Source organism: Suricata suricatta, chromosome 12 (assembly GCF_006229205.1).
Source record: "Suricata suricatta isolate VVHF042 chromosome 12, meerkat_22Aug2017_6uvM2_HiC, whole genome shotgun sequence".
Lineage (NCBI taxonomy): Eukaryota > Metazoa > Chordata > Mammalia > Carnivora > Herpestidae > Suricata > Suricata suricatta.
The window spans coordinates 95,217,438-95,232,350 of NC_043711.1; the positions used below are offsets into that span (position 1 = coordinate 95,217,438).

At 53.2% G+C, this 14,913-nt stretch overlaps 2 protein-coding genes across 2 annotated transcripts; one reads left to right on the forward strand and one right to left on the reverse strand.

Annotated features, from left to right (window-relative positions):
- Positions 1–2,819: 2,819 nt before the first annotated feature.
- Positions 2,820–4,167, forward strand: LOC115274211 (interferon lambda-1-like). The gene has a single exon (XM_029917647.1). The coding sequence runs from the start codon at positions 3,048–3,050 to the stop codon at positions 3,618–3,620; it is 573 nt and encodes a 190-aa protein (XP_029773507.1). The 5' UTR covers positions 2,820–3,047; the 3' UTR covers positions 3,621–4,167.
- A 1,912-nt stretch (positions 4,168–6,079) lies between these two features.
- SPATA2 (spermatogenesis associated 2) lies at positions 6,080–11,096 on the reverse strand. The gene is made up of 2 exons (XM_029916659.1): positions 10,269–11,096; positions 6,080–9,376 (listed from the first exon to the last, which is right to left on the reverse strand). The coding sequence occupies exons 1-2, from the start codon at positions 10,602–10,604 to the stop codon at positions 8,150–8,152; spliced, it is 1,563 nt and encodes a 520-aa protein (XP_029772519.1). The 5' UTR covers positions 10,605–11,096; the 3' UTR covers positions 6,080–8,149.
- Between the last annotated feature and the right edge of the window lie 3,817 nt (positions 11,097–14,913).

Here is a 14,913-nt window from a genome sequence, read left to right on the forward strand (position 1 = left end):
AATTAGCCACTGTTGGGGGATTCTAAGGCATCAGCTCATTAAATAAAAACAAAGGCAAATACGGACACTTGGCTGGCCCCAGACTTGCCTTTTTGATCTCCTGGTGGCCACTTCAAGCTCCACGCTGGCCCTAAAGCGTACTAAAAAAAAAATAATAATAAAACACAGGCAAATAATTAAGCATTATCTCGCTTAAACTATATATTACTGGTAGTCAAATAGTAACTGAAGGAAACTTCTTTTTCTTTTAAAAACTAATTATAAATTTACAGGAAGTTGCAAAACAATAATACAAAAAGGTCCCAGTGCCCTGCACCCAGTTTCCTCAGTGGTGACCTCTTTCTTGCACAACCGTGGAACCATCACAACCAGAAAACTAATGTCAGTGCAAGCCGCAGAGCTCGTTCACGTTGCGCCAGGCTTGCACGCGCCAGTGCGAGAGTGTGTTAGTTCCATACAATTTTTAAATAGTTTATTGTCAAATTGGTTTCCATGTAACACCCAGTGCTCTTCCCCACAAGTGCCCCCCCTCCATGACCACCAGCCCCCTCCCCCTCCCCCTCCCCCTCCAGCTCTGTTTGGTTCGTTTTCAGTATTCAATGGGCTCTCATGTTTTGCGTCCCTCTCTCTCCCCAACTCTTTCCCCCTTCCCCTCCCTATGCAATTTTACCACATACGTAGATTCCCACCACCACAAAGAAGTTTCTTTTTATATAAGTATTCCAGTTTCGGAACAAAGAAGGAATACTAGAATTGGAATATCTACATTTTGCAACCTCCAATGAAATGACTCGTCTAAGCACTAAATAACAGGCCTAATGGCTGTTACTCTCCCCGAGAGAGAGAGAAGTCAACATCATGTGCCTCCTGATGAAGGAACACAACAGCTATGAGTGCCACGTCCCCCAAAAGCAAACCAAACCTGTGCCTCAAAAGTCAACTCCCATGTGACACGCCACATTAACAGAACGAAGGACAAAAACCTCACGGTCACCTCAATCAATGCAGGAAAAAAGCATTTAACAAAATTCAAAACACTTTCATGATAAAAGTACTCAACAAACTAGGAAGAGTAAGAAACTGCCTCAACATAATAAAGGCTACTTATGAAAACCTCTGTGTCTGGGGAACCTGGGGGGCACAGTTAAGCGTCTGACTTCAGCTCAGGTCATGATTTCATGGTTTGTGAGTTCGAGCCCCGCATCGGGCTCTGTGCTGACAGCTCAGAGCCTGGACCCTGCTTCGGATTCTGTGTCTCCCTCTCTCTCTGCCCCTCCCCTGCTCACACGCTCTCTCAAAAATAAACAGTAGAAAAAAAAAATCTTAATTAAAAAAAAGAAAACCTGTGTGTCACAGTGAACATCATACTCACACTTTTCCTCTAATATGAGGAACAAGGCAAGGATGCCTACTCTTGCCACTTGAATTAAACACAGCACTGGAAGTCAGCCAGAGCTATTAGGTATGAAAAAGAAATAAAAGGCATCCCAATCAGAAAGAAAGAAGTAAAACTGTATCTATTCTCAGATAACAAGATCTTATATGTAGAAAACCCTAAAGATTTCATACACACGCACATGAAACTTGTTAGAACTAACAAATGGATTTGACCAAGGTGCAGGATACAAAACTGGCACATGAAAAAAATCAGTTGCCTTCCATATATACACAAACAATGAGCAATCTGAAACAGAAATTATAAAAACAATCCCATTCACAGGAACATCACAGAGACTAAAATCCTTAGGAATGGGGAAGGGGGAGGGAGGGAAGGGAGGTGGTGGTGATGGAGGAGGGCACTTGTGGGGAAGAGCACTGGGTGTTGTATGGAAACCAATTTGACAATAAACTATTAAAAAATAAAATAAAATAAAAGTAGTTTTTCCAGAGGGGGGGGGAATCTTTAGTAATAAACTCAACCAAAGAAGCAAAAGACTTGTACTCTGAAAACTATAAGACATTACCGGAAGAAGTTAAAGGAGACACAAATAAATGGAAAGACATCTTGTGTTCAGGGGTTGGAAGACTTAATATTATAACAATGTCCATACCACCCAAAGCAATCTACTCATTCCATGCGATTCCTGTCGAAATCCCAATGGCATTTTTGCAGAAATAGAAAAAACGGTCCTAAAATGTATTCTGGATCTCAAGGGGGGAGACCCTGAATAGTAGAAACAATCTTCCCAAGTTCACACATTTCCCAATTTCAAAACATATTGTATACAAGGCCACCGTAATCCAAACACTGCAGTGCTGGCACCAAGATAGACTCACAGGCCAACGGAACAGAACAGAGCCCAGAAATAAACCCTCGCACATATGGTCGAATGAGCTTCAACACGGTGCCAAGAACACACAACGGGGCAAGGACGGTCTCGGCAAGTGGTGGTGGCGAAACTGGACGCCCAAACGCAGAAGACTGAAGCTAGACCCTTCCCTTAGGCCACATATAAAACTCCAAGTGGACTTAGGGCCTGAGTGTAAGATCTAAAACTATAAAAGTCCGAGAAGAAAACATGCTGAGTTTTGTGACAGTGGATCTGGCAATGATTTCCTGGATATGACACCGAAAGCACGAGTAACAGAAGCACCAGGAGACAAACGGGACCCCAGCAAACAAAGACTGCGCTTCAAAGGGAAGCCGTCTCTGCCGCGGAGGTGCCCTCAGCCTCACCTCCCACCCCCGCACCTGTCTCGGCCTCGGCAAGGGGCTCCCCAGAGTCAGCCAGCTGAAGGCCGCCCTGGAGAGTCCTAAACGAGATTGTCCAGGCAGCGGGACTTCTCAGAAACGCGACGTTCTCCTCGGAGTGAATTTCAGTTTCTCTTTCCCTCTCGGCACAGGTCCAGAGAAGGGACCTGTCGCATGGCCTTTCCCTGCAGGCTCACCTCCTTCAGCGACCGGCCCCACCTACTTAGGCCTTCCAGGCCCAGTGGAGATTCCTATTTCCATTTGCCTTTTCGCTTTACATACATCAGCTGGGATTGCCCCGCGAGCCGGGCTAAAAGCGGAGCCATGGGGCCGGGGAAGCAGTTGAGGCTCGGCCATGGCTACAGCTCGGGTTGTGGTGCTGGTGACCGTGGTGCTGGGCCTGACCGGGGCAGGCCCTGTCCCGACTTCCAGGCCCACCACAACCAGGAGGGGCTGCCACATGGGCAAGTTCCAATCTCTGTCGCCGAGGGAGCTAGAAACCTTCAAGAAGGCCAAGGATGCCTTAGAAGAGTCACTCTCGCCGAAAGACTGGACCTGTGCCTCTCGTCTCTTCCCACGGACCAGGGACCTGATAAGACTGCAGGCCTGGGAGCGCCCTGCCGCCTTGGAAGCAGAGCTAGACTTGACCCTGAAGGTCCTGGGGAACATGACTGACACGTCCCTGGGGGTCGTCCTGGACCAGCCCCTGCGTGTGCTGCGCCACATCCACTCCGAGCTCCGGGCTTGTGTCCTGGCTCAGCCCACGGCAGGACCCAGACCCCGCGGCCGCCTGCACCACTGGCTGCACCGGCTCCAGAGGGCCCCAGAGGAGTCCCAGGGGTGCCTCGAGGCCTCCGTCACGTTCAACCTCTTCCGCCTCCTCACGCGGGACCTGAAATGCGTCGCCAGCGGAGACCTGTGTGTCTGAAAACCTGGACCCCATCCCCAGCCCGTGCGCCTCATCACTGCCTTAAGTTATTTCCTCGCAATCCCTTATTTATGGACCTGCAGCCATATCCATAAGAAAGTTTATTTTTCTACTTTTGTACAATGCGCAGCAAATGAACAGAAAGGAACAGGAAAAGAAACAAAAAGCCAACTACTCCTGAGTTTGAGAGGACAGAGGAGCATGTTAAACAACAGTGGGAGCTGCAATCAGCAAAACGCAGGCTCTGGCATACGCTACAGGACTAAAAATTCAGCTTAACTCAAACATTTCAAGGGGCAAAAAAGAGAAAGATGGGGTCCCTGTACTCTACAGGAAGAGCTTTGAGGATAAAGGTGATTTAAAGGTCTATTCACCAAATGCAATGGGGAGACCTTATTGAATCCTGATGCAAACTCTTTTTAAAATGTGGATTTATACAACAGCTGGACATTGGAACATTGACTGCCTATCAATCGCTATTAAAGAATTATAGGGGCACCTGGGTGGCTCAGTCGGTTAAGCCTCCGACTTTGACTCGGGTCAGGATCTCATGTTCGTGGGTTTGAGTCCCCAGTTGGGCTCTGTGCTGACAGCTCAGAGCCTGGAGCCTGCTTCCAATTCTGTCTCCCTCTCTCTCTGCCTCTCCCGGCTCATGCTCTCTCTTGGTCTCAAAACTAAATAAAACATTTTAAAAATTATAAAAACTTAGATGTGATAATGGTATGGTGTTTTAAAAGTCCCTTGTCTTTTGGATACACATACTGAAATACACAGAAACAGATGTCTGGAATTTGCTTCAAAGGAACTTAGGAGTGAGGGAGGTAGATGGACAGGTTAGAAAGGAAACCAAGTTGGCCACAAATCGTGGACACTGGGTTCAGCAAAAATGAGGGTTCGCTGTACTTCTTTTGTAAATAAGACGGTCTCTGAAATGTGGAAATGGGGAGGGGCTGTGGTTTAAGCAAGGTAACGGTTCATTCCTCTCACGTGAAAACTCTGGAGAAAACGCTGGGTGTGGCAGGGCAGGCTGGCTAGGATGGCGGCTTCTTAGGCACCAGGGACCGGGCCACTCCCAACCGCTGCCCTGCCCTCATCACTTGGCTGTGACCTCGGAGTCCCTCAGCGTCTCACAGGGCTGCACCACTCCAGCCGGGCAGGAAGGTGGGGTGGGAAGAACAGGAGCCCTTGAAAGGCGCGCCCCGGAAGCCACACGAGCCCGCTCCTCCATCCCGCGGCCTGGCTGCGGCCCCATGACCACCGCTGGCGGCAGGCGCGGCTGGGAAAGGCAGCCTGTATCCCGAGGCCGTGCGTCTACAAACCAGGGCTTCTGTCACCAAGGGAGAAAGGGTGACAGGAGACGGGGGTTCAGCCCCAAGTGTGTGCCGCGGCGCTTACCCCTCCGAGACTACGAATCCGGCGGTGCTGGGGGCTGGCCGCAGCGCTGGCGGACAGCCGGAGGGGCCGAGGACGTTACACAGGCTGGTCACTGACACACCCAGGTCACGCGATCTGCTCCGGAGTCCCCGCTCTGCTGTGGATGCGGCGGCGAGGGTCCGGCTTCCTCCGCGCTCCCAGGCCGCACACGCATCGCTAGGAAGCCGCTCTTCCCGGCGGCGCCATTGCCCAGGCCGCGGCGAAAACCAAACCCAGCTCTCGGGGCTCGGTCCGGCCCGAGGCCTGGCTTTCCTTTCGCCGCCGCGCGGAATGGAGGAGGCTATGCTCCGACAGCTGAGGCGCCTGCTCGGGGCCACCCAGCCGTGGTCACGGTCACGCAGAGACCTGGGGCCGCCGAGAGCCAGGATGTCCCCCACCACGCTGCTCTCACAGCACCCTGGAGATTTTTGCCATGTACCTTCCTTGTCGTCAGCCCTCCTCTTGAAAAACACGTCAGTTGATTTTTAAAGTGATCTCTCCACGCCGCTGTAGACGGGAAAGCACTAAGGCCTGCTCCAGACAGAAGGTACCGGAACACCTAGCGAAGACTCTGCCTAAGGCTCTGAGCCGAACACCTGCTTCCTCTTCGGCAAGGACAAGCTAGCATTAAACGGACTTGGATCAGAAGAATTAAAAATGTAATTTTATTTCTCAGAATGTCCTTCACTTGTTACTTAACGCCTGTCAGTCACCACCAATCACTTCTCCTGGAGCATGCAGTCCCACTCCTGAGAAACATGGCCGAACTCTGCACACCTCAGTTTCCCCATTTGGAAGATGGGGATCATAACACTACCTAGTTTACAGGAGGACGGAGACAATTCTGTGGAATCACACCCGTGAAGTCTCAGCATACAAAGTACCTGGCTCACAGAGGAAGCACAGAGCTGATTAAGTATCAGTTTTGTGGAGGAGGAAATGAGTCCTGTCACTAGAAAATACAGCTTGAGCAAAACAAAAAATCCACACAGCCCAAACTTCAAAAGCAGCAGGGAGGGAGGGACATAAAACTCCAAACGCTTTTGTTTAACAATGGAAGACACTTTATTGTTTTTTAAATCATCTCTCAACATTTCAACTCTTGGTAGAAATCAATCCCAGGACATCCGTCTTTTTAAATTAGCGTATATTTATCCATCTCAAGCACAGCAACCTCATACGATTAGGTACACACCAAGGACATGGTCAGAGGTCTCCCCATTCCAGTCTGTGAACACAGTGTCCCCGTGAGGCCACGTGTGCCGGGCTTTCTCTCCCGGGACGAGGCGGGCACTCCTGCTTCCGCCCGCCGCAGAGGCTAGCTGGCGTCACAGTTGGCCAAGAGTTCCCGAAGTCCTGGAGCGAGCTGAGAATGGAAAACTAGAAAACTAGAGCTCTCGGGAGTAACACAGGCATCAACACTTCTGAAATGTGTAAAGGAAGCACGTCAAAGATGATGGTCTTAGTAATAAAGGTGGTTGAAATTCAGCAGTATATACACATTGAATATCTACGTGTGCTCTACTAGAGATATAAAAAAGAGCCATAGAAGATTTGGAAAAACCTTAAAATCACTTCACTGAGTTGAAAGAACATCAGCAAATTCACAGTGGCCTCAGGATTCAGCCAGATTTAAAGGCGCTCAAGAGCTGAAGACCTCCTTCTACCAGAAAACCCACTGCATGTAAATTCCTATGAGATTCTGTACATCACAAACACTTATGGCTAAAATATATTAGTTCACAAGGAAGCGGCTTTTATTTTCAAACTCTGGCCCACTCCTGCTCTGCACCCCAAAAGGAAAATCTAGGGGTCACTCACATGAGGAGCTTAAGGGGCCTTCGGGTGTGGAAGCGCTCAGGCTCAGCTGAGTGTCCGGGGAGATGTCCGTCGGATGGGCGCAGGTGGACTCGGGCCCACTCTTAGTGCAAAAAAGATCACCGATGTTGCAGGGGAGTCCTGGAAACAGGCGAAGAGGCTGAGATGGAGGGGCGGGGGAATCCCAAATGTTCCTTCTCAAACAGGACTCGACAAGTTTGGAGTGCAGGGCTCACACGCAGCAAATGGCAAAGACCAGGCTGTAGGTCCGCAGGTGCACAGAACTCCCGGCCCGCACGAGCCCCTACATGTGCGCTGGAGGTAGGTGTAGAGATTTATTGTAGGGAAGACAGTGGCTCTCCACCGGTTCTGGGACATCGTCTGTTCCTCCTCTGTCCCCACACTCTCTGCTCTGCCCTTGGGCTGTCGTGTGTGTAGGATACATCACGGAAGGGGCTGTGACCCTCCCTTGGAAGACTAAAGACCCCAGGCTGTTTGTATAAATAGCTACATAATTAATGTTTTAACCACTGTGAAACACGCGGCAAGTTGAATATTTATTTAAAAATAAATCTCAAATATCTATGTACAGTACAGTAAGAGGAGCATGTGCAAACAACAGAAAGGGGAAGAATCCATCCTGCCGTGGGCGGCGCACACTTCAGCACGTCGGAGCAAAGTGCACGAACACCGGGGGCTGAACTGAGCTGTGGTGGCAACAGGATGCCGTTCAGTTAATACTGGACCCAGTCCACCTTCGAAACCCAGACAGGTGGAGGCAAGGGGCGGCGAGTCCAGGGGGGCATCCTTGCGTTCGGGAAGGGGGCGGCCAAGGGATGAGCCACTTGAAGAGGCCCGGTGTGGCAGGAGGGCTCATTTCACAAGCCAACAGGCCTCTAGCTCGACCCTCCAGGCAGGCATTTGGAGGGGACCCGGAGGGCCCTTCCCGGTCCAAGCTGGCTTCTCGGTGGGAGGGGTGGGTGTGGCAAGAGTCTGAGAGAGAGAAATCCTCTTCAAAAACAAAACAAACAACGGAATAGGGAGTGGAGAGATTAGCAAAAATGAATCTGAACGGAAGTGCCACCCTCTCCCTCGCCAGGCGACAAAGCAGCCATCAGTGGAAACATCCAGGTCACCAAGTGACTCGCACATGGCACAGCCGACCCCACGACCCCGACACCTACACGGTGCAATGCAGGCCTCCACGGCCAAGCTCAATACTTGAACCCTTCTTCCCGGGGGTGGGGGGACCGGAAAGTCAGTGGTGTAGCCCTTGGAGCAGGGGTGCAAGGTCAAGTCTATCTGTACACGAGATGGGAGAGCTGGGTGGACTTGTAGTTCAGCTGGTTGTTGGGCATGAACTTGTGCAGCTCACTCTTTTTGCAGCAGGGGTCATAATGGTAGGCGCTGAGGCAGGCGTCGCAGGAGACTTTTGAACACTGGGTGCAGGTGTTGGTGGCACCTGGGCGGTTACAGAAGCCACAACGGGAGGTGGCTGTGGCCAAGGGCTTGGATTTCGGGTGGAGGTGCGGCAGCCGTTCGGGGCCCTGAGTCTGGCCCGCATACTTCTCCCGCAGAGACAGCCCGTGGGCCAGAATGTCGTGGGCGGAGGCCTTGCTGGGGAAGGCGCCGGGCTTGGAGGCTGGGGGACAGGCAAGCAGGCCGTCACAGCGCTGGCAGAGGGAGGAGCTGCAGGACAAACCGCAGTTTTGGCACTTGGACAGGGCGGACTCTTTGGCGGGGGGTGAGCGCTTGTGGTAGAGGGGGTGCGCGTCATTTCTGAGCAGCCACACGTCCGGCCGCAGGGCATCCTGCCTCCGGTAGGTGGCCCGAGGCTCCGAGTCTGTGTACAGATCCACGTCCTCCTGAGCAGAGAAGTACGGGCCACGCAGCAGGCCCAAGCCGTTGTTGGGGGAGGAGGGCGGCAGGTCATCCGGGCTTCCGTGGGGGGAGCTGGACATGGTCAGGAGTGAGGGGGACGGCCGGATGACCTCATCCTTGAGGCTGTCGCCCACGTCTGCTGCCACCGGCTCCTTCCGCAGGCTCAACGAGGCCTTCAGGGGTGGCTTCCGGCTCTCCCAGTAGCTGTCATAGGCATCCACCGACCTTGAGGGCTTGGTCACCCGAGGCTTGTAGTAGTCTTTGGCCGCCCGCTCGCTGGCTGACTTCTGGAGCGCCACGCGGGCCATGGAGGCCGTCAGGTGGTCCCGGCCCTCGGCCCGCCGCCGCAGGGCCTCCGAGCAGCCCCGCACATCCTCCGTGCTGCTCTTGCGCTCGCTCACCACGTCCAGCTCGGAGTAGCCCTTGTCCTTGACTTGTGAGTGGATTTCCAGCATCTGCTCACACTCCACCTTGGCCAGAAAGAGCTCGAAGGACACCATCTTCACCTGGAGGGTCTCCACAAGCTCTTTGAGTTTGTAGGCGGTCCCTAACTCGGGCACATAGCCCATGTACTGCAGGATGGCACGGATGTCCTCTTCCAGTAACGACGACTTGACATAATAAACGAAGGGGCCCGTGTAGGTCTAGAAGGAAGGGGACAGAGAAAGAGAGGTGGATTTGCTCTCGGAGACACACATGGTCTGAGCACACCCAAGTCTGAGCGGGAGCACGGGGGAGGAGAGGGGACGGAAAGATCTCGGCAGCTCCCCGTGTAGTAGACAGAGGCCAACAGGGCACTCTACATGAGGGGAAACTGTTGACACTCCTGCCTTGAGTGGGAGGGCACAAAGCCACCAGCTGCCCATATAGGGCTCTGCTCCCTAGGAGGCCACAGGGCAAACACGGTGAAGAGAGGGGATCAATCAGGGCAGAGGCAGAAGCCCCAAGGAGCAGGAAGCATATTCCTTTCTGGGTTTCGGTGAAGTTCTGAAGAATAAAAGCCTGAGCCCCGGGAAGGATTCAGAATTCTCGCTCTCTCTTAAATCCATCCTCCACTCTCCCGTGTGCTCCCACTTAGTCCAAATCATCTCTCAGGGCGCCCCAGCGTCTGGGGCAGCCTCCTAAGCGGTCTCACCGCCCCGCCGGTCTCGTTCCCATACAACAGCCAGAAGACTGCTCCCGACGTAAACCTGCCCCTGGCCTGCCTTGCCTCCCAGCCTGCTTAGGATGAATTCAAGCCCTTTGCCCGGGCTTCAAGGCCCTGCATAACCAGGGGCCACCTTCCCTTCCAACATCACAGCTTCAGATGGGAGCTGCCAGGGGCAGGGACTCAGTGAAGAGAGGACACTGGTCAGACAGGCAAGGTGGACATGGGGGGCGGGGACGGGGTACTTCCAGGTGTTGTATCAAAGGCAGTGGGCCAGACGGACGGGGCTGCAGGCAGAGGAGGGATGTACCTGGCACGAGCCCACTCAAGTCGGGCTGGGAGGGGGTGGGAAGGGAGACCAGCGGGGACAGCTCTTCCCTAGACCTTACCTTGATGCTTCGGAATTCCTTCTTCCACGGGTAGAGGAAGAGGTTGACCCCGACCGTCTCCAGCACGCTGAAGGCGCCGTGCAGAGACCGCAGGCTAGAGGAGCTCAGGGAGCGCAGGGAGCTCTCCACCACCTCGTAGAACTGGATCAGCCGGAATCGATAAAAGGGGTCCACCTTGTGCAGGCTGAGCAGGGTCGAGGCTGCCACCCGAAGGTACTCATCGCTGCCAGGCCGCTGCTTGCTGGGGGTGGTGTCCACTTTGCCCTCATGGAACTGCACGTACTTCCGAAATAAATCATCCTTGTATTTTGTATCCATTGAACTGGGCTTCCCCATCTGATCCAAGGACAGGGGGGCTACCTTATCTCCTCCATGGCTTCTGGGTTCGAGGCAGCGGCATTGCTAAAAGCACAGACATGTTGCCCACCTGGACTGGGGGCGTGCTCTGGAAGGGGGAGAACAGGAAGCACATCATTCCTCGAACTGGTCTGTATACTGGCTTGCGGCCGCCAAGGCGAAACAAGAGCCAGAACTGGCCTGAGCTGCACGGGGCACCACAAGCCTTAGGCCCCTCTGCGCACCCGTTCAGCACATTTAACGGAACACGCACCATGTGCAAAGCTGCGGTGGAAACAAGATAGATAGGTCCTTGACTTTGTTCAATTCATACATGACGAAATGTGATTAGGATCACCCAACGTGGTTTTGCAGGGACGAGGAGGAGGTTTAAGAGATCCCCCCACCCCATGGAACACGAGTGTAATATGCAAAGTGAAACAAGTCAGTCAGAGAAAGGCAAATATCATAGGATTTCACTCATATGTGGAATTTAAGAAACAAAACAGATGAACATAGGGGAAGGGAAGGGAAAAAGATAGAAACAGGGAGGCATACCTTAAGAGACTCTTCAATCCAGAGAACTGAGGGTTGCTGGAGGGGAGGGGGGATGGGCTAAACAGGTGCCGGGCATGAAGGAGGGCACTTGGTGGGATGAGCACTGGGTGGTATATGTAAGTGATGAATCACTAACTGGGTTCTATTCCTGAAACCAATACTACACTGTGTGTTAAATAACTTGAATTCAAATAAATAGATAGATACCTCCATACCTCCATACCCCCACCCCAGGCAGGGAAGGTTAGACTTGAAGGATGAGGAGTTTGCCAGGCAGAGAGGTGGGAGGGGAATGGGACACCGGAGGCGTCGCCAGGGAGGAAGGCCCTGAGCTGACACCACCGGCGCTCCCAACGTGCCAGCCGCTCACATGCACACTGCTGCTCTGATCCTCATTTCACGGGTGGAAAAGCCAAGACACAGAGATGTTAAGAAAGTGCCCAGAGTTACAGAACCGTGAAGAGGCAGGGCTGAGAGCCCTGGCAGCCAGGCTCCAAGGTCAACGCCCTTAACCACCGCGCCCTGCTTTCCTGAGGCAGGAAGGAGCTTGGCCTATGAACAGAAAGGCCAGTCTGGCTGAAGTGGCCAGGGGAAGGGAAGGGGTGGCCAGAGATGCAGCTGCGGCACCCGCAGGGCAGGGCCCTGAGCCCCGAGGCTCACAGAGTGCGTGAAGAACCGGGTATTTTATTCGAAGAGGCACGGAAAGCCCCCGAAGAGCTCAAAGCCAGGCGGAGAGGGTCCTGATCATGTCTGCAGCTTTAAAGAAAGCCCGCACTGGCCGCTGCCCCCCGGACACCTTCGGACAGGTTTCCAATCCCCTATTACACCTACAGCTTATTCCCCCCCCACACCTTCGGACAGGTTTCCAATCCCCTATTACACCTACAGCTTATTCCCCCCCCCATACCTTCGGACAGGTTTCTAGTTCCACTGGACAGGACAGAGCTGTCCTTTTTTTTTAAGTTTATTTACTTTAAGAGAGAGAAAATGAGTGCGTGTGCACGAGTGGGGGGGCGGGGGAGGGGGGAAGAATCCCAAGCAGGTTCCGAAGAGCGGAACCGTGAGATCATGACCTGAGCCAAAATCAGGAGTTAATTGACTCAACCGACTGAGCCACTCAGGCGCCCCCAGCCTGCCACACTCTTGCTGTCTGCTTGGGCGCGAATTCATGACCTGAGCCGAGCTGCCAAGGAGAACATGCAGACTGCGACCACCACGGTCGGGGCCGCAAGGCTGGAGCAAACCTGTGCTCGTTGCCGTGCGGCCGGGGCCACGGGAGGCCGCATCGCACAGATCTGAGCCGATCCCGAAGCCCGACTGCCCAACCGGGAATCCCGGGGCTGCTTCTCTGGGCTGCCTGGGTAAATTACTCAGCCTCTCTGGGCCTGTTTTCTCACCTGAAAATGGGGACTGATCATAGTCCCTACAGTTCAGAGTTGATGGTAGGATTATGATCAGTATATTAAGGTCTTCGCATGGGGCTGGCTCGAAATACACCCTTGAAAAATATGAGCAGCTATTCCTGGTATCTGAAGGTGCCAACCCCCTGCCAGGCATTTTCTTTTCTTTTTCTTTTCTTTTTTTTCTTGAGAGAGAGAGAGAGAGAGAGAAAGCACAAGCAGGAGAGGGGCCAAGAGAAGGAGATGGAATCCAAAACAGGCTCCAGGCTCTGAGCTGTCAGCACAGAGCCTGACGCAGGGCTCAAACTTGCAAACCATGAAATCATGACCTGAGCCTAAGTTGGACACCTAACCGAATGAGGCACCCAGGCGCCCCTAAAACGCCAAGCGTTTCCAAGAAGGTAAGATGAGAGTAGGCAAATCCCTCCGACCAGGCGGCGGATGTGCATTTTCACACTCGCCCATCCTGAGCACAGGCTCCGTGGTGCAGGGACCCTGCCTGAAGGGCTCAGTGAGGTAACCAAGCGCAGACCCAGAGGCCAGCAGGCTCGGGCTTCATAAATACCTGCTGTCTGAGTGAAGGGGGCTACTGCGGGCTGCGGAGACCGCAAGGGGCTGAGCAGGAGGCCACCGTGGGAAGGGACAGGCCCCGCAGCCCTTCAGACCTGAGTTCGGCTCAGGAAGTGCTAACGGCCCACAAACCTGGCCACGATCATGAGGTCAATAAAATCATCCACTTTCAACGAGCCACTCACCTGGCTTCTCCACAGTTTTGGGGAGACTCCCAAGGATCTTAACCAGGAAGTGAGGGGTGAGATGCACAGAACCGGGGACAGAGAGGCCACCTTCTCCCAACCAACACCCTGCCCAGGGAGCCCTGTGTGGCAGGAACAACTAGCCCGAGGAGCACAGCAGGCAAAGGTAAACCCATTAGGAAAAATCCTACCTCCTGACCAAGGTCAAAGGCTTTTCATGGTCTACCCCTGCTCACCTCTCATAGTCGTCCTCCCTTCCAAGTTCCACCCACACAAACCTTCCTGTTGTTTCTCAAACGCACAAAGCTCACTTCTGTCTCAGGACCTTTGCTCAAGCTGTTCCTTTTGTGTGTTCCTCTTCTGAGTCTTCACACTCGGTATTCGGGCCTTAGCTCCAATGTCACCCCTCAGAAGCCTTGCTGACAACCCCAGCTCCGTGACTCCCACCTTCCTAGTCCCTCATTACCGAATTATCCTGGGGTAATCACCATCTGAAGGTATCACGTTATTCATCTACTAACTTCCTCTCTTTGTACCCGCCCCCAGCATGTGCCTCAGAGGCCAGGACCACGTCTGGTTCATTCACCACGGCACCTGTATCACAGCCTGGCACACAGCAGGTGTTTGATAAAACAGAAGCAATGCTCGAGCTGCCATGCCTTCAGCTTCTCATGGAGCTCTCCCAAGAATCTGGGGAGATCAGCTCCGCGGTGGGAACATGCTGTAAGCAGCCACAACTCCTGGCCCCGAGATTCAAGCCTGACTTTCTGAGGCACCTGGGCTCCTCCCCCGTACCCCCACGATTCCTGGGCTCAGCAGGAATTTACGTAGCACCCATCTTATGCCACGCCCTCAGATGGGGGCAGTGGGGGGATAACAGGAGTGGGGGGATAACAGGAGTGGGGGTCGGGGGCAGCCGTTGGGAAGCCATAGCCCTGCCCTCAGTCCTAGTTAAAAGAGCTTATTATCAACATAGGTATTGCAACCCGAGAGAAGACATCACTGCCCTTGCTGTATTTACCACTGTGTATTTATAAGAGAATCTTCCATCCTGCCTCTGGTCCCAGGGACTATTTTTTGGTACATCTGAGAAAAATGTGAACAGAGGGACCTGAAGCCTCCTAAGTGCTGCTGTGATTTTTCTCTAAGGGAGTCAGCTTTGAGCCTAGAGAGGCTGATTTTTTTTTATTACAAAGTCAGCCACTCTCAAGCGCAGTGTCTGCTGCTCTGCAATCGCCTCACAGTCCACACCCTTGTTGGTTGCACACAATAAACAAGGAAGAGGGACCCAAGCAGCCCAACTGGTGTTGTGTTCCAAATACCGGAGTCAAGGATGGGAAACCCATCATCTATGATGAATCTTGAGTCAACCTAGGTGGTGAGGACAAAGGTGAAAGAAAACGAAAGCTAAGGGATAATTAAGGAAAGAGGGAAGGGAATGAGTAACACTGAGGTCCTACTCCACACTCAGCACTGGGCCTTCAGCGTCAATGCGTCATCCCGTTTAGTCCACACACCAACTCTAGGAGGAAACCCAAGTTCAGCCATGAAACAACCTGCCCAGCAGACATCCTGGGGTCCAAGCTGGAATTTGAG